The 23442-nt window shown below is 42.9% G+C and overlaps 1 protein-coding gene across 2 annotated transcripts in view; it reads right to left on the reverse strand.

Moving 5' to 3' along the window:
- cdk19 (cyclin dependent kinase 19) overlaps positions 1 to 23442 on the reverse strand; it is a 234873-nt gene that overhangs the window by 21327 nt on the left and 190104 nt on the right. For both annotated transcript variants that reach the window (XM_080192907.1, XM_080192906.1), the window contains exon 12: positions 18679 to 18930. In XM_080192907.1, coding sequence (XP_080049033.1) covers positions 18679 to 18930 — 252 coding nt within the window. The remainder of the gene's footprint in view (positions 1 to 18678; positions 18931 to 23442) is intronic.

Genomic DNA, 23442 nt, shown 5'->3' on the forward strand with positions numbered 1-23442 from the left:
GAAAAGTATTCATTCAATGCCTCGTCTATCTCTTCTGACTCCATGCACATGAATTTATGTAAAGGCCAGATGAATGTACATTGATTACAGGTGGATGAAATGCAGGTCAGCCTCACTACACGCCCCCGCCAGGGATGATGTCCCCACCTGGGATAGCACCTGGCCAGATGCCAGCAGATTCCATTCCTCCTGGCCAGATGATGGCTGGGCAGATGACGTCCCCTGCTCAGACAGTGCCCGAGGATCTGCCCAATCACATCCTGTTCTTAACCAACTTGCCCAAAGAGACCAATGAACTGATGCTGTCCATGTTTTTCAATCAGTTCCCTGGATTTAAGGAGGTTCGTCTTGTAAATGGCTGCCATAACATCGCCTGTGTGGAATTTGACAATGAAGTCCAAGCCGGGGCAGCACGCGACACACTCCAAAATAACTCAGTCAAATGCAATGAAAATCTCCTTTACGAAGAAATGAGTGGTTGGGCAGATCAAACTAGTTAATTCCAGCTTTGTTTTCAAAAGCTGTTGTTTCTTTTTTAAAACAGTGCAGTAACTGGTCTGTACTAAGAATTGAATGACTGAAGTGTTTGATACTCTGATTTCCTCAGTTATGTATAAAGAACAAGAAGATAAAGAACCAGCACAGCAACATTCCTCAATTTTCAACAGCTGGGAGGTTCTTGATGATATACTTTACACTGACACACATTGCTTGGGCCAAATGGCCTGTTTCCTTGTTGTTTTTACAATGTTATTAGATATCAGCAGGTTCTATTTTGAGCTTCCTAAAAATCTGGAAGTTGCTCCCTCCCCTGCAGCCCTGCAGGTGGACAAGCCACTGATGCTTGGAAAAGATTAATCAAGTGAAGAACTTTATAAAATATGTTCCCATCCATCCCAAAAAATACTTGTAATCATTTAGAGTGTTTGTTTGAAAAGAAACATTCAATACATAGGAGAAAGAAATGGGCTAAAACAGAAGCATGATGTTTGTGATATGGTTAAAGCTCTGGCACTTTCCTCAAATATGGAAAATCATCTACTATTTAGAGATTTATATATCTTACAGGAAATTTGAGGAAAAAAAAGTGAACAGAGGATTCGCAATTGGTGCATTTTGCTTACTTCTTCTAGTGACAGTCCTGACTTGATTAGTGTATTTTCAAGGACTGACATTTTACTCTAGACATCAAACTCAAAACTGCCTTTGTGATTTGAATCTAAAACTAAATTGAGGATTTTTTTTAACATTAACAAAACAAACACCAAAATATAACTAAATTGCTTCAAAGTAATTTCAACAGGCAAGCTTTTTTTTATATTCTTTTTGCTTTGCTGAGTTTTGCATTTGAAGAACTCCTGCCAGTGGGAAAACTGACATCAGCAGTGCCTGATTAATGCAAATTTATGCCTAGCAGGGAAACATTCCAGCCAACCCAACTTTTCAGAGATCAGGATGCTGTTTTTAAAGGGGGTCCTAATCCCTCACTTTGTAGGCTCCACTTCATAAACGTTGCAGTTAGGAACAAATGATGTGGATATGCTGGCGTTGGACTGGGGTAAACACAGTAAAAAGTCTGACAACACCAGGTTTAAGTCCAACTGATTTATATTGTTGTCAGACTTTTTACTGTGTTAGGAACAAAGGCAGCTGTTAAGTAAACCTGTCAATCAAACCAGATCAAAGGATACAGACAGATGATGCTAACTAAGTTCAATCAACCCCCTTGAAGCCTTGCAACGGCAGAGGGGCACATGGTCCTCCCATCGGAATACAAGGCACCAAGTCCGTATTTGTCAGAACCTACACCAAAACCTGCCATTCGGACATCCTGCTTGAGGTGTTGGGGGGAGGTGGTGGTAGTGGGGGGGGCATTGCAGTTAGATGCTGAATCTGATGTCCAGCTCGATAATTACATGACAATGAGTAGCTTTGCATATTAATTAACAGGTTCCTGCCCATTCTGCGATGAGAATCTGTTTTAGGCACGATTCAACATGCTGCTGAGATTCCTGTGAGTTGCCAACAGGTCCGGAGAACCACTCCCATTCTTGCCATCTGATCTGTTGTGCAGCGGACCAAGAGCAAGAACCACTGCTGCTCACGCATCCTCAGTGTGGACAAATCGTCTAATCCTCTGCCTTTCCTGCAACAATCCTCTCTGGCAAATCCAGGAATTTACCACAATCCCTTCAAAAGCACTCCAGAATACTCCCAGATTCTGTGAAATAGCAGTCTTAAAAAATTGCCTTAACTACAATTTGGAGCCTGGCCCATTAAGGAACATTAGTGCAGGTCCCATCTCGCAACTTAGTGTGCTATTTTCAGACAGACAAAATTGTTGTCTGGTCCTGTGTGGTTCACAATAGTCATCCTGTCAGCTAGGCTGTGTGCCATCAGGATAACACTGCTTCACAGGAACCCTTCTAAAGAGGACACAGCCTGGCACAAGCAGCTGGCAGTGGATTTAGACCCAGCAAGGCAACACAAGCCTCTATGATGCCAGTGGGAGTGGGACTCCCTTGATGGCGGAATCTGTGACCAGGAGGTACAGATTTATGTAAGGGGCAGGAAGTTTGGAGGGGATGTGAGGAAAAACTTCTTCACTCAGACGGTGGTGGGAGTCTGGGGGCTTGATTTTACCATCGCGTTGCATCCGTTTTCAGGCATGAGAACTTGGTAAAGTCACACGATCCGTGCCCGCCTCCGTGCCTGTTCCCTCTTTACCAAGGCCCGAAAATGGCTGCGATCAGGATTGGGACATTTAAATGCATTTAAGTGCATTTAAATTGACTTAATGGGTTGCATGCCCAACTTTACCAGCACTTTCCCCTTTACCATTGTATTCACCCATCCAGAATCAATGTGAAACAGACATGCTCCATAGAAGTTTGATTTGGGTGTTCCAGTTAGTGAGGAGGTGAGGGCTGAGCATCTGACGGTTCTCTGTGGGGGCGGGGGGGGGCGGGAGGAATGGTGGGTCCACTGCAATTCTGTTTGAGACCGGTTGGAGGGGCGGGAGAAAGGGATCTGCTGCCACTAGGGGGGTCTGCTGCCACTCTGCCTGAGATCAGTGGAGGGAAAGGAGGTTCCACTCCCACTCTGTCTGAGATTGGTGGGGGAAGGGGGATGAGGGACCACGAACAGGCCACTTGGGGGCTAAGGGGGTCAGCAATGTTGTAGGGGTGGGACAATGTCAATGGGAGCCAGGGTGGGGAACATTATCCAGCCTGAGCAGAATGTGGCAGGGGAGCAGCATTCTTTTTTTTTTCTCTGCACATGTGCAATTGGAGGCACTGATCGCAGCTGGAGGATTTTGGGCACGTTAAACCCCACCCACAGGCTTGTGCAGCGCAATTTGGAATTGCTGGTATTTTTGCAGGCAGAGTGCATATGGGGATGCCGGAGGATGGATCTTAAAGTTGGATCTGAAGCACTCCCAGTTTCAAGTCCGCACTGCACTTAGAATCAAAATGGTAAAATAGGGCCCTGAAACTTACTGGCTGAGCAGGTGGTGGAGGCATAGACCCTCATGACATTTAAAAAGTATTTAAATGCGCACTTGTGATGCCAAGACATACAAGGCTACGGACCAAGTGCTGGAAAATGGAATTAGAATAGTTGGATATTTTGTCTTTGACTGGCATAGACTCAATGGGCCAAAGGGCCCTTTTCTGTGCTGTAGACCTCTATGACTCTAAAGTAATAACAATGACACTGTTAATCAAGCATGGCATTGCTGCAGCGTTAGAGTTGACATTGGTTCAGATCAAAATCTGGAATTGGTTTGAGTGGAGATGAAGAATAGTAGGGGAAGAAGTAGTTTATTTATTTGTCACAAGTAGGCTTACATTAACACTGCAATGAAATTACTTTGAAAATCCCCTACTCACCACACTCCAGCACCTGTTCAGGTCACTGCACCTAACCAGCACATCTTTCAGACTGTGGAAGGAAACCAAAGCACCAGAGAAAACCCACACAGACACAAGGAGAACATGCAAGCTCCACACAGACAGTGACCCAAGCCAGGAATTGAACCCAGGTCCCAGGCATTGTGATGCAGCAGTGCTAACCGCTGTGCCACCCAGAAAATCACAAGCAGGAGTGGCCTACAAGGCCCCTAATAGTAACCATAATATCGGACGAACATAGAAATTAGGGACAGGAATAGGCCACTCAATCTCCCGAGCCTGCTCTGCCATTCAATAAGATCATAGCTGATCTGATTGTAGCCCCAATCCCTGATAATCTTTCACCCCTTGTTAATCAAGAATCTATCTAGGTTGGCTTTAAGAACATTCAAAGAGTCTGTTCTCATTTTCTTTTGAGGAAGAGGGTTCCAGAGACTCACAACTATCTGAGCAAAAAAATGCATCCTCATCTCTGTCTTAAATGAGCGACCCTTCATTTTCAAACAGCTTTGCAGGGTAGAACCTGATTGAATTGACTTATAGTAATATCAGGTGACTGGGTGAAGCTAGGTTCACACAGAAACTCAAGCTTAGTTTCTTTTTGGGGAGCTGTACAAAGAAGTAGTTGCTCCAAGCCTCTGGGGAAGGGACACAAGTTAAAAGTGAGGGGTGGGAAGTTTAGAGGGGATTTTTAAAGCGGCATCTCGGCCTTTTGGCTAAGATGCAAATTAGATCAAGCCTTGGAGGAGGAGCTACACCTACTCAATCAGCTTGGATCATGTAGATCAAGCCCAAGACAGGTGGTGAGGGCCCTGTCTTGTCAGCTTGGATTGGGAGTCTGAATTGGCTTTAATTTGACTTGATTGGATTAGAATAAAGTAAACAAAAAAAAATATTCAAAGGGTGTTAATGTAAAGGGTGCAGTCTGGAATGCACTGCCTGGGAGGGTCACATCCTTTAAAAAGTGAGTAACTTGGCATGCCATCACATTCAAGGCTATGAGCCAAGTGCTGGCAAGTGGGTAGGTCAGGACTATTCATACATCAGTGCAGACTCGATGGGCTGAAGGGCCTCTTCTACACTGATTCCATCTCTGAAGTTTGGAGATAGGGATCTGCCAGAGATGATGTTTATTTCTCTGAAGTTCTGTTGTCTGAGGATATAGAGAACATAGAACATTACAACACAGTACAGGCCCTTTGGCCCTCGATGTTGCGCTGACCACTGGAACCAATTTAATGACCCTCTAACCTAAATTATTCCAATATTATCCATATGCCTATCCAATGACAATCTGAATGCCCTTAAAGTTCGCGAGTCCACAACTGCTGCAGGCAGGGCATTCCGCGCCCTTACTACCCTCCGAGTAAAGTATATCCTTCTCTGGAAACTGTTGTCAGGATTTCTGTCCAGAGGTGTTAAAAGACTGGAAATCTAGCATCCACATAAGGATATTTGCTTTTGGTGTTAACTGGTTCTGAAGCAGAGGTTTATGTCTATGCTAAATTGGAACAATACAGATTGATAACTATTATGAATTATATGCTGTCAGGTTTAAGTATTTTAATTGGTAAAAGCTATGCTAATTCTTTTTGTTATATTCTAACTGTGTTAAAAGAACAAAGAACAAAGAACAACCCAGCACGGGAAACAGGCCCTTCGGCCCAACGAGCCCGCGCCGCCGCATCACCCTACACCTATTCTACCCTGCATGTCTACGAATGGGACCCTACTCAGTCAGATTCAGGGAAGAAATAGCGTCAATTTGGTGGAAACCGATTAGCCTAAGAGCACATCTTTGGGGTGTGGGAGGAAACCGGAGCGCCCGGAGGAAACCCACGCAACCACAGGGAGAATGCGCAAACTCCCACAGACACAGGCCCAAATCCATGTATCTGCACAGCTAGCAGTGCTAGTCACTGAGCTGTTGTGGCGCCCGTCTATCGGTCCAGGATCAAGCACACACACCGACATGAAGTACTAGGCCACTCCTGGACTTCCAAGAGCAGCCCACGCACGACCCGCCGTGTGCATGCCCCTCGCTTGACACGAGGTGGACCTCCACCTGTGGAATAAAGACAAAAAATATTAATCATACAGCCTGCCCTTCCGGTGTCTCCCGAGGTTTAACCCTATTTAATAGCCCCTACCATATCCCTCCATTCTCGTTTCACTCATGTGCCTATCTAACTGCATCTTAAACGAGTCCAACGTTCCTGCCTCCACCACCCTACTCGGTAGCGCATTCCAGACCCCCACAACTCTCTGCGTAAAGAACCTTCCTCTTACCTCCAAATTATACCTCCCCCCCCTCACCCTGAAGTGATGACCTCTCGTGTTCGTACCCAGTCTAGGGAGCAGTCTCTCACTATTAACTCTATCTATTCCCTTCAGTATCTTATATACCTCTATCATGTCCCCTCTCAATCTCCGTCTTTCCAAGGAGAATAGCCCCAGTCTCTTCAATCTCTCCTCGTAACCCAGTCCCCCCATGCCAGGCAACATCCTGGTAAACCTCCTCTGCACCCTTTCCAGAGACTCCACGTCCTTCCGGTAATAAGGTGACCAGAACTGGACGCAGTACTCCAAATGCGGTCTAACCAACGTTCTGTATAACTGAAGCATTAGACGGCAGCTTTTATACTCTAAGCCCCTTCCTATAAAGGCTAACATCCCATAAGCCTTCCTAACAACGTTCTCCACTTGTGACGCAACCTTCATGGATTTGTGAACCTGCACTCCCAGGTCCCTCTGTACGTCTATACTCCTAATCGGCCTACCTTTTATCACATAGCTCCTCTCTGCATTATTCCGTCCAAAATGCATCACCTCGCATTTGTCAGGATTAAATGCCATCTGCCACCTATCTGCCCACTGCACCAACCTATCTATATCCTGTTGTATCACCTGACAATCCAGTTCCGTACCCGCCAACCCTGCCATCTTGGTGTCATCAGCAAACTTGCTGATCACACCACCTACGCCCTCTTCTAAGTCATTTATGTAGACTACAAAGAGGAGAGGTCCCAGTACCGAGCCCTGCGGCACACCACTGGTCACTGGCCTCCAGCCCGACAAGGTACCCTCCACAACTACCCTCTGTCTCCTATTTCCCAGCCAGTTCTCAATCCACCTAGCTACCTGGCCTCGTATCCCATGCGCCTTAACCTTTTCTACCAGCCTACCGTGAGGGACTTTGTCAAACGCCTTACTGAAATCCATATAGATGACATCAACGGCTCTCCCATCGTCAACTGTTTTTGTCACCTCCTCAAAAAATTCCACCAGATTCGTAAGGCAAGACCTCTCTCTAACAAAGCCATGTTGCGTATCCCTAATCAGATCGCAACGCTCCAAATGCTCATACATCCTACCCCTAAGTATTTTTTCCATTAACTTCCCTACCACCGACGTCAAACTCACCGGCCTATAATTCCCAGGGTTATCCCTACTACCTTTTTTGAACAACGGGACCACATTTGCTACCCTCCAGTCTTCTGGGACCTCACCTGTGTCCAAAGAAGAGACAAAGATGTGCGCCAGAGGCCCAGCAATTTCATCTTTCGCCTCCCTAAGCAGCCTGGGATAAATACCATCAGGCCCCGGAGCTTTATCCGTCCTTACGCTACCTAAAAGCCCTAGCACTTCCTCTCTTGTAATAACTATATCCTGCAACTGAACCTCCGCTCCCTCCAAGAGACCGCACGATTCCGAACCCCTCTCCTTCGTGAATACTGACGCAAAGTATTCATTCAGGAGCTCCCCCATTCCCTCCGACTCAATACACAACTCTCCACTCTTGTCCCTAAGAGGACCAATTTTCCCTCTAACTACTCTCTTGCCTCTAATATAGGAATAAAATAAAGTTTAAATAAAGTTTGTTTTCATAAAAACTTAGTGGGTCAATTGAATCATACTTGGGAGTAAAACGCCTCATGCTAACCATAATGCCAAAATCAAATGTAAAAGTTGGGTCTAGGCTAACTTCATAATACACCTCGGAGTTTCTGATCTGGTCCCTAACAGTAAAGTGAATATTGGTGCTCCAGAGAGTGAGGATAGGAAGTTAATAGTAGAAAATAAGGAAATGAATAAATATTTTGCTTCTGTCTTCACTATAGAGGATATAATAAATATTCTATTAATAGTAGTAAATCAGAAGATGGAAAAGAGAGAGGAACTTGGTGAAATTACAATCACTAAGGAAGCAGTACTGAACAAACTGATGAGCTGCCACCCAAGCCAACACGTTGGCCCAAGACAGCTGATCTGCTCCGGCCAACTTTGGACAAAGACAACCCTTCATACTCCCTAATTCCAATAATAGTGCTAACAGCCTAAGCATTACCTGTTCTAACACAATGGTTTCAATAAGAGGACCTCAATTAATAACCCAAAACCAGTATCATATGATTGTGACTTGGACTGGCTGAATTCTTTGGACTTTATGGTCAGTTACTGTTTGACCTCCAATAAGAACACAACTACAGGCAACAGCCTGTGCTGACTACCATCAAACAGGTGGCGGCTGAAAGAATTCTGGCTGCTCTCATCAAAACTGCCCTCTGTTCCTCCCCCACGTACAGGGTTGGTGCAACAGGAGCTCCAGGTGAACCTTCAGTCTTATGCACATATCCTGCCCCATGTTTTTAAAAAGCTGGCAGCCTCGGCCAGTGTCACATTTGTCTCATGGTTGCACATGCTCTGTCCATGTAAACGACAGGGGTTCCTGGCCAAGCCAGTGGGTAAGAGCCTCATTGGCCTGACAAAATACTGACCATTAGGACAATGGTAATCTGGAGACAATCATCAAGTAGTCAGTTACAGTAAAAATTAAAAACATATAAATTAAATCATTTAGGCTACGCAAAAGTTACATCTCAGAACTCAAAGGAATTAATCTTTGATAGACTTGTGTACTTTTTGTCCATTACGGATGGTTTGTATATAATTGTTATAACTTGCGAATATATCTCCTTACTCACTTAAGAAAAACTTTTAAGTCATAAAAAATTAGTAGTAATTCTACTACTAAAACGTAGTAGTAGAAATAAACTATCTGCCCCTGAAGGGCAAACATACAAGAGCAAAGTTTATTTCATGTACAGGAGGTCAAGATTACATTATGTGCTCTGTGCTGATATGCATTTAGCACTGAACCAGAAATACTTTAAACGAAAGATTAGATAACATTTTGAAATAACAGTAGTTCTGAATTAAGTAACTAAAAATGCCCAAGTTTGAATGCAAATCAATATAAAACAATTTATTTTATCTTCTGTACTCCCTTGTATTTGTTCAATGTCCTTGAGTGAAAACTCCAGTTCAAATGTAACTGGAGTATTGTCTTTTACTGTCAAAATTATCTCACCTTTCTGTAAACCAGTTGGGGCACAATTTCACAGGTTAATTTCCATTTGAAAGAATGGATGGTGAATGTGCAGAGAAAGGAATGGCCAATCCTGCTCTCATCCAATTCTGACACAGGAATGCTTTCTGAAAGGTTAGGTTTTTGGGTCAGGCAGAGAGCACTTTTCTTCATGCCCTGCCAATTTTCTTTCTGGAAGGTTAGGTTTGGGCTAGGACTTGGGTGAGGGAAAATGATAGGAATCAGAGAGCTAGTTTTCACTTGGTGAGCAGTGGGAAGTAATGCAGACTAAGTTGGATAAAAAGAGCTAACCTTTAATAAATCTGTGCTGATTCTCCTCAATTAACTCAAACCTCCCCATATATATATTCATTTCCCCCATAATTATTGTTTTTAAAAGCTTACCCACAACTGATGTTAAATCCTGTAGTCTTTAACCTCTTTCTTGAATAAGAGTATCACATTTGACATTCTCCAATCCTCTGGCACCTGTCCTGTATCTAGGAAAGATTGGAAGATTTGGCAAGTCCTTCCTCATTACCACTTCCCTTAGCAACTGAGATACAAACCATCTGGACCAAGTGACTTATCGACCCTGAGTATAGCCAGCTTTTCAGTCAACATTTTGTTGACTGTTGCATACGCGCAGAGTTGCCACATTCTGCTGATTTCCATCCATGTAGCTTTTTCCCTACCAGTATCACTGAAATGATATGCATGTAAAACAAGGGCACGTGAATCTGAAAAGGAAGAAGTGCAGAAGGTTGGGGAGTGACACTAGATGAATTGCTCAGAAAACCGACATAGATATGACAGGCTGAATGGCCTCCTATAATGCTGCATCAATATTGTGATTCTGTGATCTATTTACTCTGCATAGTTCCAACAGTTGTCCACTGCCACCCTCATCAATATGGTTTCTAGCATGACTCACCCCAAAAGTGGACATGCATGACACCATTTTGGTCACCAAATGTCAGCCATAGAATCCAACAATGAATGCCACTGATCTGAATTTTATGCCATGGAACTCGTCTGTGGACTTTACAAGTCCATTGTTTCCTTTACCTCTCTTTTAGGACACTTACTGAATACTACACTATCTAGCATATAGGGGGCTTCCAGGGTGCTGCAGTGTAAATGAATGTCTTACTGCTTGGTCGTGAGAGTAACTTGGGCTACACGGTGGCACAGTGGTTGGCCTCACAGCGCCAGGGACCCAGGTTCAATTCCTTGGGTCACTGTCTGTGTGGAGTTTGCATGTTCTCCCTGTGTCTGCGTGGGTTTCCTCCAGGTGCTCCAATTTCCTCCCACACTCTAAAGATGTGTGGGTTAGGTTGAGTGGCCATGCTAAATTGTCCCTTTGTGTTAGGGGGATTAGTATGGATTTCAACCTCCTTCACTAATTCATAGGAATTCACTTCAGGTACTGAGGGATAAAGATGAGTGTAATCCTCAAATGAAGGTGCTAAATTGGGTGACGGCTAATTACAACATTAGGCAGGAACTAATGAATGTAGGTTGGGGACAGATGTTTGAGGACAAATCAACATCTGGCATGTGGGAGGCTTTCAAAGTGTAAGTTGATAGGAATTCAGAACTGGCACATTCCTGTAAGGCTGACGGATATACATGGCAAGTTTCGGGAACCTTGGATAACGAGAGATATTGTGAGCCTACTCAAAAAGGAAAAAGGAAGCACTTGTCAAGGCTGGGAGGCTGGGAACAGATGAAGCAAGTGAGGAATACAAGGAAAGTAGAAAGAAACTTAAGCAGGGAGTCATGAGGGTTAAAAGAGGTCACAAAAAGTCATTGGCCAGCAAGATTAAGGAAAATCCCAAGGCTTTTTATACACATATAAAAAGCAAGGGGTAGCCAGGGAGAGGGTTGACCCACTCAAGGACATGGTAGGGAATCTATGCATGAAGCCAGAGGAAATGGGTGAGGAATTAAATGAGTACTTTGTATCAGTATTCTCCAAAGAGAAAAACTTGGCGGCTGATGAATCTGGAAATGGTGTGTAGATAGTTGGGTCATGTTAAGATCAAAAAGGAAGATGTATTGGGGGTCTTGAGCAACATTAAGGTAGACAAATTCCCAGGGCCTGATGGGATATACCCCAGAATACTGAGGGAGGCAAGGGAGGAAATTGCAGGAGCCTTGAGAGAAATCTTTGTATCCTCACTGGCTGCAGGGGAGGTCCAAGAGGATTGGAGAATAGCCAATGCTGTTCCTTTGCTTAAGAATGGTAGCAAGGATAATCCAGGTAATTATAGGTCTTATGTCAATGGTAGGGAAATTATTGGAGAAGATTCTTCAAGACAGGATTTACAAAATAAGTGGAAATATTAGCGAGACAACATGGTTTTGTGAAGGGGAGGTCATGTCTCATGAACTTGATCAAGTTTTTTGAGGAAGTGACAAAGATGATTGATGAGGGTAAGGCAGTGAGTGTTGTCTACATAGACTTCAGTAAGGCCTTTGACAAGGTCCCTCATGGCAAACTGATACAGAAGGTAAAGTCACATGGGATCAGAGGTGAGCTGGCAAGATAGATACAGAACTGGTTTGGACATAGAAGACTGCGGAAGCTGTGGAAGGGTGCATTTTTGAATAGAGGGCTGTGACTAATAAGGTTCCTCAGGGATCAGTGCTGAGACCTTTGCTGTTTGTAATATAAATAAATAATTTGGAAGAAATTGTAATTGGTTTGATTGGTAAATTTGCAGATGATACAAAGGTTGGTGGAATTGCAGATAGCGATGAGGGCCATCAGAGGATACAGCAGGATATAGATCAGTTGGAGACTTGGATGGAGAGACGGCAGTTGGAGTTTAGTCCAGACAAATGTAAGGTAATGCATTTTGGAAGGTCTAATACAGATGGGAAATATACAGTAAAGGGCAGAGGCCTTAGGAGTATTGATAGACAGAGGGATCTGGGTGTACAGGTACACAGTTCACTGAAAGTGGCAATACAGGTAGAGAAAGTAGTTAAGAAGGCATACGGCATGCATGCCTTCATCGGGCGTGGCATTGATTTAAAAATTAGCAAGTCATGTTGCAGCTTTATAGAATCTTAGTTAGGCCGCACTTGGAATATAATGTTCAATTCTGGTCACCACATTAATAGAAGGATGTGGAGGTTTTGGAGAGGGCACAGAAAAGATTTACCAGGATGTTGCCTGGCATTAGCTATGAGGAGAGGTTGGAGAAACTTGGTTTGTTCTCACTGGAACGATGGAGGTTGAGGGGCGACCAGATAGAAGTCTACAAGATTATGAGGGGCATGGACAGAGTGGATAGTCAGAAACTTTTTCCCAGGGTGGACGAGTAAATTACCAGGGGGGGCATAGATTTAAGGTGTGAGGGGCAAGGTTTAAAGAAGATGTACGAGGCAAGTTTGTTTACACAGTGGGTGGTGGGTGCCTGGAACCGTGTAAGAGGCATCTTGACAAATACATGAATAGGATGGGAATAGAGGGATATGGTCCCCAGAAGGCTAAAGGGTTTTAGTTCAGTCGGGCAGCTTGGTCGGTGCAGGCTTGGAGGGCTAAAGGGCCTGTTCCTGTGCTGTAATTTTCTTTGTCCTTTGTACTGGAACATTGGAGTAGTCCATTTAGGCTCTCAGAGCTATTCCATTACTCAATGACAGCATGGCTAACTCCAAGCATCTAACTAACTTTGCCCTATATCCCTGACTATCTTTGGTAATCACCAATCTACTAATCTCAGATTTAAAATTAACAATTGATCTCACATAAATTGACATGCAGAAAAGAGTTATAAAGTCCTGCCACCTTTTCTATGCAGAAGAGTTTCCCAATTTAATTTTCATTAACAGGATGGTGCTGTCAGCCCAAAAAGACATTCTGCCTACCAATACAATTGAAGAATGTCATGTATGAATTTCAGTGCTGGTGCTTTACTAGATACGTAGGTCATACATCCCAATGATTGGCTGTTTGAGTCAAACAATATGTTCCCTCAGCTGTTTGCAATGGACAAAGTACAGACCGTACTCAATGAACTCAAAACCCAAAACAAAATGCCTACTGTTAGACGTGATTCCGCAACTGGATAACATTTGCTAAACAATCTTGAGTGTGCTAGTAGTTGCATTAAAATCAATTTAAGACAAGTCAAGCTCATAGTGTGAAACAAGAACAAAGCATGCTGGTAAAACTCAGCAGGTCTGGTAACATCTGTAAGGAGAGAAAATAGATATTAAAGTGTAGCCATGAGAGATTGCAACAAATGTAACAACTTTAAGAACAAAAAACAGATGGACGGGCGGGGGGGGTGGGGGGACGTTGCACTGAGGTGATGCTTGTGGGATGTTTGAAAATAAGGGTATAAGATGGAAGAGAAAGGTCACAATCTGAAGTTGCTGAATGGCAGATTGAAGCGACATACATTCACATGCAAGGACCCATTCCCTCTAAACAGAAGGAAAATGCTCAAGCCTTATACCTTGTTTGAATTCCCCAGAAGTTTGGAAAGCCTGTGGTTCCCTGTGACTTTCTCCATGACAATACCTCTTCCAGTCAGAGTTGACTTGTTAACCAATCAGCACCCGTTTTCTCCTGTAGTATAAACTGTTGTGACTGTTTAAAATTTGGCATTCTACTTTTGTCTCGATGAGTGCAAAATGAAAAGCTTTGTCATGTGAGAAGAGATTAAATCGGTTAGAATTATATTCACTGGCGTTTAGAAGACTGAGGGGGATCTCATAGAAACTTATAAAATTCTGACAGGGTTAGACAGAGTAGGTTCAGAAAGAATGTTCCCAATGGTGGGGGAGTGCAGTACTATGGGTCAAAGTTTGAGGATAAGGGGTAAACCTTTTATGACTGAGGTGAGGAGAAATCTCCATCCAGAGAGTGTGAATGTGTGGAATTCATTACCACAGAAAGTAGTTGAGGCCAAAATGTTGTGTGATTTCAAGAAGACATTAGCTATAGCTCTTGGGGCTAAAGGGATCAAGGGATAGAGGGGAAAGGGAGGATCAGGGTATTTGAATTTGATGATAAACCATGATCAAAATGAATGGCAGAGCAGGCTCAAAGGACCAAATGACCAGCTCCTGCTTCTCATTTCTATGTTTCAGCAACATGTCTACCTTCTCAGCAATATTCAAATTCCAACCTATCAGCTGACTGTTTATAACCAAGCCATTTGATGTAAGACAGTTCAATTAGCCAAATCTAGACATCACTGACTTATAGGCATAAACCTCAGATGATAGAGCACAAAGTGGTTGTGATTGCTCCGTTAACAGAGTGCTAAAGTTGGGAATTCAGTGCAAGTAGGAAGTCAGTGTTTGGGGGAGGCTGGATGCTGTTTGTTATGTTGTTTTTACCTCCATTAGTTAGTGTTTTTCTTTGTCTCCAAGCCAGGAAGCTGGAACTTGCCATTTCTTTGCTATATTAATTAATAACTTTAACTAGAAAAACCAATTAAGTAATAAAATTAAAATCATTTAAAATTCAGAAATTAACTAAACATTAGCCAAGTAAGATTAAGCTTAGGTAATCATGGCAAGCAGCATAACAACTTAACTGTCGCAGGCACTGGGGACTTCCATATAAACGGCATCCCAGCAGTCCCCAGCACCCATTCCACAACGACTGCAGCGGATGGCAACCAAGAAGCTAGCACCACTCTTCATGGAGTGGGCACTCGCCTGGGATGCAGTGGCAGCTCTGGTGAGTGCGACAGCTCTGGGAAGTGCAAGTGCACTGCAGAAGAGGACTGGGCAGCAGTGCCAGAAGAAGATGGATGATCTTCTTCGCTCAGCCAGGATAAGTGAACCCATCTCTCACTGGACCACACCCCCCCCCCCCCCCCCCCCCCACACCTCTCATACCCTCAACTCCTTCTCTCACTCAGTCACCTTGGCCTCTACAAAAAAAAAGGACAGAGGCGCAAGTTATAAGGGTAAAAGAGTAATTTTGGGGGATTTTTCTTATTGACTGGAACAAATTAAATCTGAGGTAATACTGTGGAGGACAAGTTCATGGAACATGTACAAAAAAGTTTTATAGAATATTGTGTTGAAGCATCAATTAGGGGAAGAAGTTATTTTTGGATCTAATATTGTGGCATGAGAAAGAGTTAATTAATAACCTGGAGTAAAGAAACCTCGAAGGAACAGTGACCACATAGGATAGAATTTAATAATGAGTTTAAAAGTGATTTAGTTCAGTCTGAACATAGAATCATAAATTTAAACAAAGCAAGCTACATAGAAACGAACGGAAAATTGACTAATATAGATTGGAAAACTACATTAAATTATATGGTGGACAAGCAATGTCTATCATTTACTGAATTAATGCATAATTTCTGACAAATATACATTCCTTTAAGGCATAAAATCTCATGGAAAAAGTGGTCCAATACTTGTTAACAAGAAGAGATAATATTAAATCAAATGTTGAAGCTTATAATTTTCCAAAAATGAGTAGAAAAGCTTCTAATTCTCCAAAAAGGGTAGTAATTCAGAAAGCTGGGAGGATCTTACAATTCAGGCAAGAAGGAACCAAGATATTGAAAAGGAAAGAAAAATGAAAATATGACAGTAGACTAGCAAGACATAAAAACAAATCATATCTATTTCTATAAGTTTGTAGACAGAAAGAAATTAATGAAAGAAATATTCATTACAGGCAGAATACGGTGATACTATATGGGGAATATGGAAATTGCACAGACATGTACTGTAACTTCCAATAGAGTGGCAATTGAGTCAAGTTGACACTCCTCCCGAAATGTTTTATCTTAAAATGCAAGTGATCCTATTTCACCCAACCTTCAGACTCAGAACGGACGTGATCTGGATAGTGCAGCATGTTCCTGTGGCCTAGTGTCAAACAGCTGTACAGTCGCAGGGAGGGAAGACATGTCCCCATTTTAACAGCACTAGCTGTCATTGACCAAGCAGATTTAAAGTCCAGCCAAGTTTAAAGGTCCTTGACAAGATAAATGTGTAAGGTAATTGGGTAGGAGTGGGGGTGGATGTTGGATTAGTGGGTTGAAATCCAGCGGGGGGTGGAATGTTAGGGACTGTGGTTGGTGAAGGCCAGGCCTGGGATGATGGAAGTACACGTGGACCTTGGGTCAGGTGGGGTTGGGTTGGGCCTTGTGTGAGGGTGGGGGTGAGAGTTGGACCTGGCAAGTGGGGTGAGAAAACACTCCCTGTGGAGTGAAGAAAATCTCTTGGGTTGAGGAGATCTTGTCAGAAGTTGTAGTCCCTTGAGGGAGATATTCAGAGGAAGTGGGGAGCAGTCCCTGTGGGTATTGTGCAGAATCCCTGGGGAGTTCAGTGTGGGTTTGTACAGTACTTACTAGGTACTTAGTTCTAGAAGAGGTTTTAATGGGTAGCACGGTGACATAGTGATTAGTACTGCTGGGTTCAATTCTGGCCTTGGGTGACAGTCTGTGTGGAGTTTCCTTGTTCTCCCAGTGTCTGCATGGGTTAAGTGGATGCTCTGGTTTCCTCCCACATTCCAAAGATGTGCAGGTTAGGTGGATTGGCCATGCTAAATTGCCCTTTGCGTCAGGTGGATTGACCAAGCTAAATTGCACCTTAGTATCAAAGGGATTGACAGGATAAGTATGTGGGGTTATGGGGCTAGGCCTGGGTGGGATTGAGGTTGGTGCAGACTCAACAGCCTGAATGGCTCCTTCTGTATTGCAGTGATTCTATGATAATTTTTCTAACTTTTTCTGGGTAATTAGTGATGCAACATAAGCAGCACCATCCAAAGATTGCAATTTAAATCTTTTTGGATGGATCCTAGTGCAGGGTAATTGCACTTCTGGCCAATACCAGGAAAGGGGATGGGGGTTCTCCACTGCATCTTTAGGCCCCAATATCATGCTCTAAAGCTCAGACGTTAGGCACATAAAATAAATACTCTAGCCTGAATATTCATGCCTTCTTCCATGTCAGAATGAAGGTGGCCAGCAAAATACATGAGGGAACAGGATCCAAATCCAAGATTTCCATCCCATTATCTTTGCTGGCAACTTTTAGCAGCATAGGAAGTAAACCAGCATAGCAGTCCCAATCTTGCTGGCTCTACTGTAGGGGATCCTATGCAATTTTCACAGAGTTCGACTGGCTTCTGAAGGCAACACAGTTCACAGCAGCTCAGTGTGAACAATTGGGAACCCTAGTCCAGAATAGAAACTGTTGAAAGGTAAGTTCAAAAGATATTGCCAACGTTATACCTCATGTTGAAATACTCTATGCTGAGTCATATTTTTAAAATGCGGTGATTGATAATAGGGTTTCGTTCTTAAAAGATAAGTGACCCAGCATTGTGAAAATGGAAAAGTCTTCAAATGCATTAGAGTATATTATCCATGGATATAGTTGCTTTCCTGTATTATTTATGTAGCAGACCCATCTCCAGCCCATTCCCACCAACATACCATAAATATTGTCTAGATCTTGCTGCATATCAATATTGTGAGTGGTTCTAAACATTATGTAATCATCCGTGAACATTCCCATTTCTGATCTTATGATGGAAGAAGGTCATTGATGAAGCAGCTGAAGAGGGTTGGGTGGAACTCCTGAACCGATGTCCTGCAACTGAGATGACTGACGTCCAACAACCATCTACCTTTGTGCTAGGTATGACTCCAACTAAAGAAGAGATTCCCATTGACGTCAATTTTGCTTGGGCTTCTTGATGCCACAATTGATCAAATGCTGCCTTGATATCAAGGCCAGTAGTAGACCGGCCAATGTTCTTTATTGTTTGGTGTTCAGAAGAACGAGAGCTGGTCTAATTGAAAAGTATAAACTCTTAAGGGGCTTGATATAATACTTGCTTCCTCTGTTGGGAAATTTAGAACACAGCATCACAACCTTAGAATAAGGGATTGGCCATTTAGAAATGAGATGAGGAGTAATTTCTTCAATGAAAGGATTGTGAATCTTTGGAATTCTCTACATTAGACATCAGTGGATACTCAGTCTTTGAGTATATCTAAGACAGAGATAATAGAATTTGTGGTACTAAGGGAATTCAGGATAATGGGATTAATGCAGGAAGGTGGAGTTGAGGTAGAAGATCAGCCATTACCTTGTTTGAATAGTAGAGCAGGTTCAAATGGCCTCCTCCTGCTCCCATTTCTTTTGTTTTTATGTCCCTTGACGAAGAGTTAGGATGAAAGGGTTTAAGATTTGTTTGGTGTCTTTGATGAATATTCTTTCCAAGATATTGCTCCTTACAATGCATTGCTATGTTTACTGCTGAACACTTTCCTGCTTACAAGTAATGACCATAACATAGATTTTTAAAAAATTAAATGTTTGGATTGCGTGAGAGGGACTCTTATTGAAATTATGAAAAGCAAGAATTGTCAAAACTGCAATTACCTGGTAATCAGTTGGCATGGTCGAGCTACCAGAGGTTGTAGTTGATGTACCTAGTCGAGGTTTCTTGTTTGGCGGTCCCTGATTGAGAGCACTGTCCTGGTTATGCTGTAGGCCTCCTCCAGCTCCTCCCCCACCTCCTCCTCCAGTAGCTGTTCCATTTGTCTGTGTGCTGTTTTGTTGTTGGGGTGCTTGCTGTTGCTGTTGATTCTGTTGTGTTGTCTGCTGCTGGTGTTGCTGGGTTTGCTGCTGATTCTATAATCCAAGATAACGTGCAGAGTAATTAATCTATCCACAACCCCAACAGCTTCATAGTCCTGATAATGTATACAAATGACCTTAGATTTGCATTGAAGAAACATAAGTAATAACAGATAACAGTAATTTCATCATTGACTATAATCATCGATATAAGGGATTTGAATTCCAGGGGTCTGACTGAGAGTTAGAAATTTAAAGTGGCAAACAGTGCTTGCTAACAACTAACTATGTGCAAGTTTTCCACATGTTGTAAGAACAATGTTTTGACAGATGACTACTGGTTAATATAGTGTACCCATTTAAACTTAATAGCCATGATTTTCATTGCGCCCTGTGCAGATTGCACTGGGGCGACACAGGGTTGGAGAAACATTGGTGAGGGGGCCTAGCTTGTGCCAATACAAACCTCCATTGGGATTCTCCCAGCAACCATGTCCTGACATAATCTGGTTCCTGTTGGGATTCTCCAACTCTTGGGTGCAATGGGAACCTGGCAAGAATCACTACTGGTTTCCAAAAATGGAGACTAATCTCACTCCCCAGCATTTGATCTATAGACCTGCTTGTTATGGCACTTGAGGTGCATATCAAGACACATTTTAAATAAATTGAGGGCTACTGCCTCTACCACTCCTCAGGCAGTGGGTTCCACATCCTTGCTACCTTCTGCTTCTGGATGGAAAAACCTTTCCTCATCTTCCCCCTGTCATTCTACCAATCACTTTGAATTTATGGCCACTAGTCACTGATGCCTTTTCCACCCACTCTTCCTTGGTCCTCTATAATTTGGTACACCACAATTAAATCTCTTCTCAGCTTCCTCTATTCCAAGGAGAGCAACCCTAGCCTACCCTAAACAAAAATAGAAAATGCTGGAAAAACACATCAGGTCAGACAGCACCTGTGGAGAGAGAAAGAGCTAATGTTTTCAGTCTTGACCATTCATCGGAGCTGAAGACAAAGAAAATAGGACCAGGTTTGTAATGTAAGGGGGTGGGTGTAATTGACAAAGATATTATGGACAAAAAGACAGAGGGAATGTAAATGGTTGTAGTAAAGGCTAAAAATGGTACCAATAGCAGCCCATGAAGAGCTCGGAATGTGTAAGCTGCAGAGTACCAAAGGATAATCTGAGGCATGTGGCAGATGGTTAGTTTAGCCCTAGTGGATTGGGGACGTGGGGGGTAAAAATGAGATGGAAAGTGAGATTTTAAAGAAGTGGACAAATGAAATGATGGAAGAAATGAAAATTAAAAATAAAAATAACAAAGTAATAAAAATGGATTAATAAGATAAAAAGAAATTAAATAAAATATAATAAGTGGAAATGGGCTGAATGTGGAGGAGAGTTCGTGTCTGAATATGTTGAACTCAATGTTAAATCAGAAAGATGTAAAATGCCCAATTGGAAGATGAGGTACTGTTCCTTCAGTTTGCATTGAGCTTCACTGGAACATTGCAACAGGCCAAGGTTGGACAAGTGAACATGAGAACAGGATGGTGTGTTAAAATGCCAAGCGACAGGAAGATCTGGGTCCTGATGGCAGATGGACCAAACATGTTCTGCAAAGCGATCACCCAGTCTGTGGTTGGTGTCTGTGATGTAGAATAGTCCGCACTGGGAGCAATGGATGCAATAGACCAGATTAAGCGCCAGAGGGGGCGCGGTGGTGGTTTTATATGAAGCACTGCTTCACCTGAAAAAGGACTGTCTGGGACCTGGGATGGTGAGCAGAGAGGAAGTAAAGGGGCAGGTGTTCACCTTTGACGATTACATGCTAAGTTGCCGTGGGTAGAGGGTGAGATGTTAGATGTGAACCAGGGTGTCCTGGAGGGAACAGTCTGTGTGGAATACTGACAGGAGAGTGAGGGGAAGATGTGTTTAGTAATTGGAGTTGGTGGAAAGGCAGAGAATGATTCTTTGAATGTAGATGTTGGTGGAGTGAAAAGTGAGGGCCTGTCAACCACAATGGCTGAAAAACCACAATTAAGGAAGAAGGAAGACATATCAGCAGTGTCATTTTATAAAGTGACATCATCAGAACAGATGCAATGGAGGCAAGGGAACTGATGCAGGATGTGAGATGTAAAGAGCTGTGGTCAAGGCTGCTGCGGGAGTCAGTGGACTTGCAATGGATACTGGTGGACAGTCTAAAACCAGAAATGGAGACAGAGAGGTCAAGTAAGGGAGGAGAAGTGTCCATGAGAGTGATAGAGGGGTGGAAATTGGAAGCAAAATTAATAACTTTTTCCAGGTCCTGTCTAGCCTATCCAATCTTTCCTCATATCTGCACTTTTCCAGTCCTGGCAATATCCTCATAAATCTCTATTGTATCCTATCAAATGCAATTACATTTTTTCTGTAATGAGACGATCAGAACCATACACGGTACTTAAATCATGGCCTAACTAATGATTTATGTAGTTCAAGCATGATCTCCCTGCTCTAATATTTTTATACTTCCACTAATAAAGAAAAAATTCCAAAAGCCTTCTTAACCACCTTACTGACCTGTCCAGCTACTGTCAGAGATTTGCAAAGGTCCCTCACTTCCTCTACACCTCTCAGTATTCTCCCATTAATTGTGCATTATCCCAGCAAAAATTTTTAATCTCTTTGAATTCATTTTTAGGGAATCAATGTGAGTCACATTAAAAATTGATAAGATTTCATATTATATGCACAAATGGTAGATGGTTTCAAAAATAAATATATGATATTGAGTTTGACACTTCTTCGGTCCGAATACTTATGCTGATTTCTGCCTGTTTGAACTCTTATTTATAGGTGATGTTAGTAAAATTGGCAGAAACTTTGGGTGTATATGGACATCAGCAAAATGGGTACTTAGCTTTAAACTTCGCAATAATGTTCTGACTTCAAATTAGAATCATAGAATCCCTACAGTGCAGAAGAAGGCCATTCAGCCCATCGAACCTGCACCAACAACAATTCCCACCCAGCCTTCTCTCCTTTACCTCACATATTATCCTGCTAATCTTCCTAACACTAAGGAACAATTCATCACCGATAATCAACCTGACCCGCACATCTTTAGATTGTGGGGGGAAACTGGAGCATCAGGAGGAAACCCACATAGACATGGAGAGAATGTACAAATGCCAAAAAGACAGTGACCCAAACCTGGAATTAAACAGAGGTCTGCTGGGGCTGTGAGGCAGTAGTGCTAACTGCTGTGCCACTGTGCTGCAACTTACTTCAGAATATCATGCATTGACTAGCATCATTGGCTTTTGAACTAATTTTGTGAAATTTGCAAACCTAATTATCATATTTAAATATTCTATCCTCTCAATCATTGATCAAAATATAAATAATGAACCCTATGTGACTCCATTGGCAAGCAGTTTTCAGTTCAATGTCTCCAACTTACCAGCATCCTTTAGTGTCTAGTTTCTAGCTAAGCACCAAACCAGCCTGATTCTCTGACTTCTTTACTATGGCTACACACCTTGACAATCGGTATGCTAGGTTGAAAAATATTAAATGACTTCCTGAAATACGATGAACTATCTTCACTGTTCTGCTTTTCTCTAGGTTTAAATCAACATTGTAATATTAATTGTTTGGATTCTAGAACAATGGTAACCTTCGCAAACTGCAAAACTACTCAGTCCAAGCAGGTTATTGAATCTTCCCTACTATTAATGCTATCTTTGAATTTTTCCTTTGGAACTGTCCATGCAGCATAAATCTTTCATCAATACTGCTACCTGGCAAGCTGTTATTCAGGCCATTAGACTGAAAAGTTAACTGTTTTTCTCTCCACAGAAACTGCCCGACCTGCTGAGTATTTGCAGTATTTTCTGTTCCTAGTGCCCACACGCTGCTTAAGCTTTAATTATTTGTAGTGTGGCATCATTGTACATGGAGGCAAAATTTTACTGGCTCACAAGTGGCCTGCTAGGAGGCTGGGGGTGGTGCTGGGAGTTGGTGCCATTGCAGTCATTTAACAGTGGTCGGAACGACAGCAGCTAAGTCATTTTAACTAATTACATATCCAATTGAGGACCATCTGTCCAGGGCATTGGCAGAGTGACGCATTTCTGCATAGTGAAACTGCCACCTACAACAGAAGATCTCCCTGCAACTTTTCAAGGCAAAACCATTGGAACCGGATGCTCCATGGTGTAAAGTGGTCGCCCACAGGGTCCCTCCTGCTCAACAGGGTGTGACTGGCAGGCCCTTTGTAAAAGTGCCTTCCTGCCACCCTGCATGGGCAACTAAAATAGAGACAATATCTTCTCCTTGCAGTCTCAGGAGCAACTCCCTTTTTCGGTAGTGCTTAGGGATTTTCCCAAGCCATATTTTGAACACTTCTAGCAATTAATTAGCTGCCGTAAAGTCTCCTGTCCCTTTAAAGAGACAAGACCCTGCCTGCAAGTACTGCCAAAAGCTGCAGAGCTGCTAGCTGGACCAGAAGTGTGTGAAATATATGTCTGCTGTGGCAAAAAAAGGACGCCGTGGCTTGGAAGATTGCCGCT

Source organism: Carcharhinus amblyrhynchos, chromosome 7, assembly GCF_965287045.1.
Source record: "Carcharhinus amblyrhynchos chromosome 7, sCarAmb.v2.hapA, whole genome shotgun sequence".
Classification (NCBI taxonomy): Eukaryota; Metazoa; Chordata; class Chondrichthyes; order Carcharhiniformes; family Carcharhinidae; genus Carcharhinus; species Carcharhinus amblyrhynchos.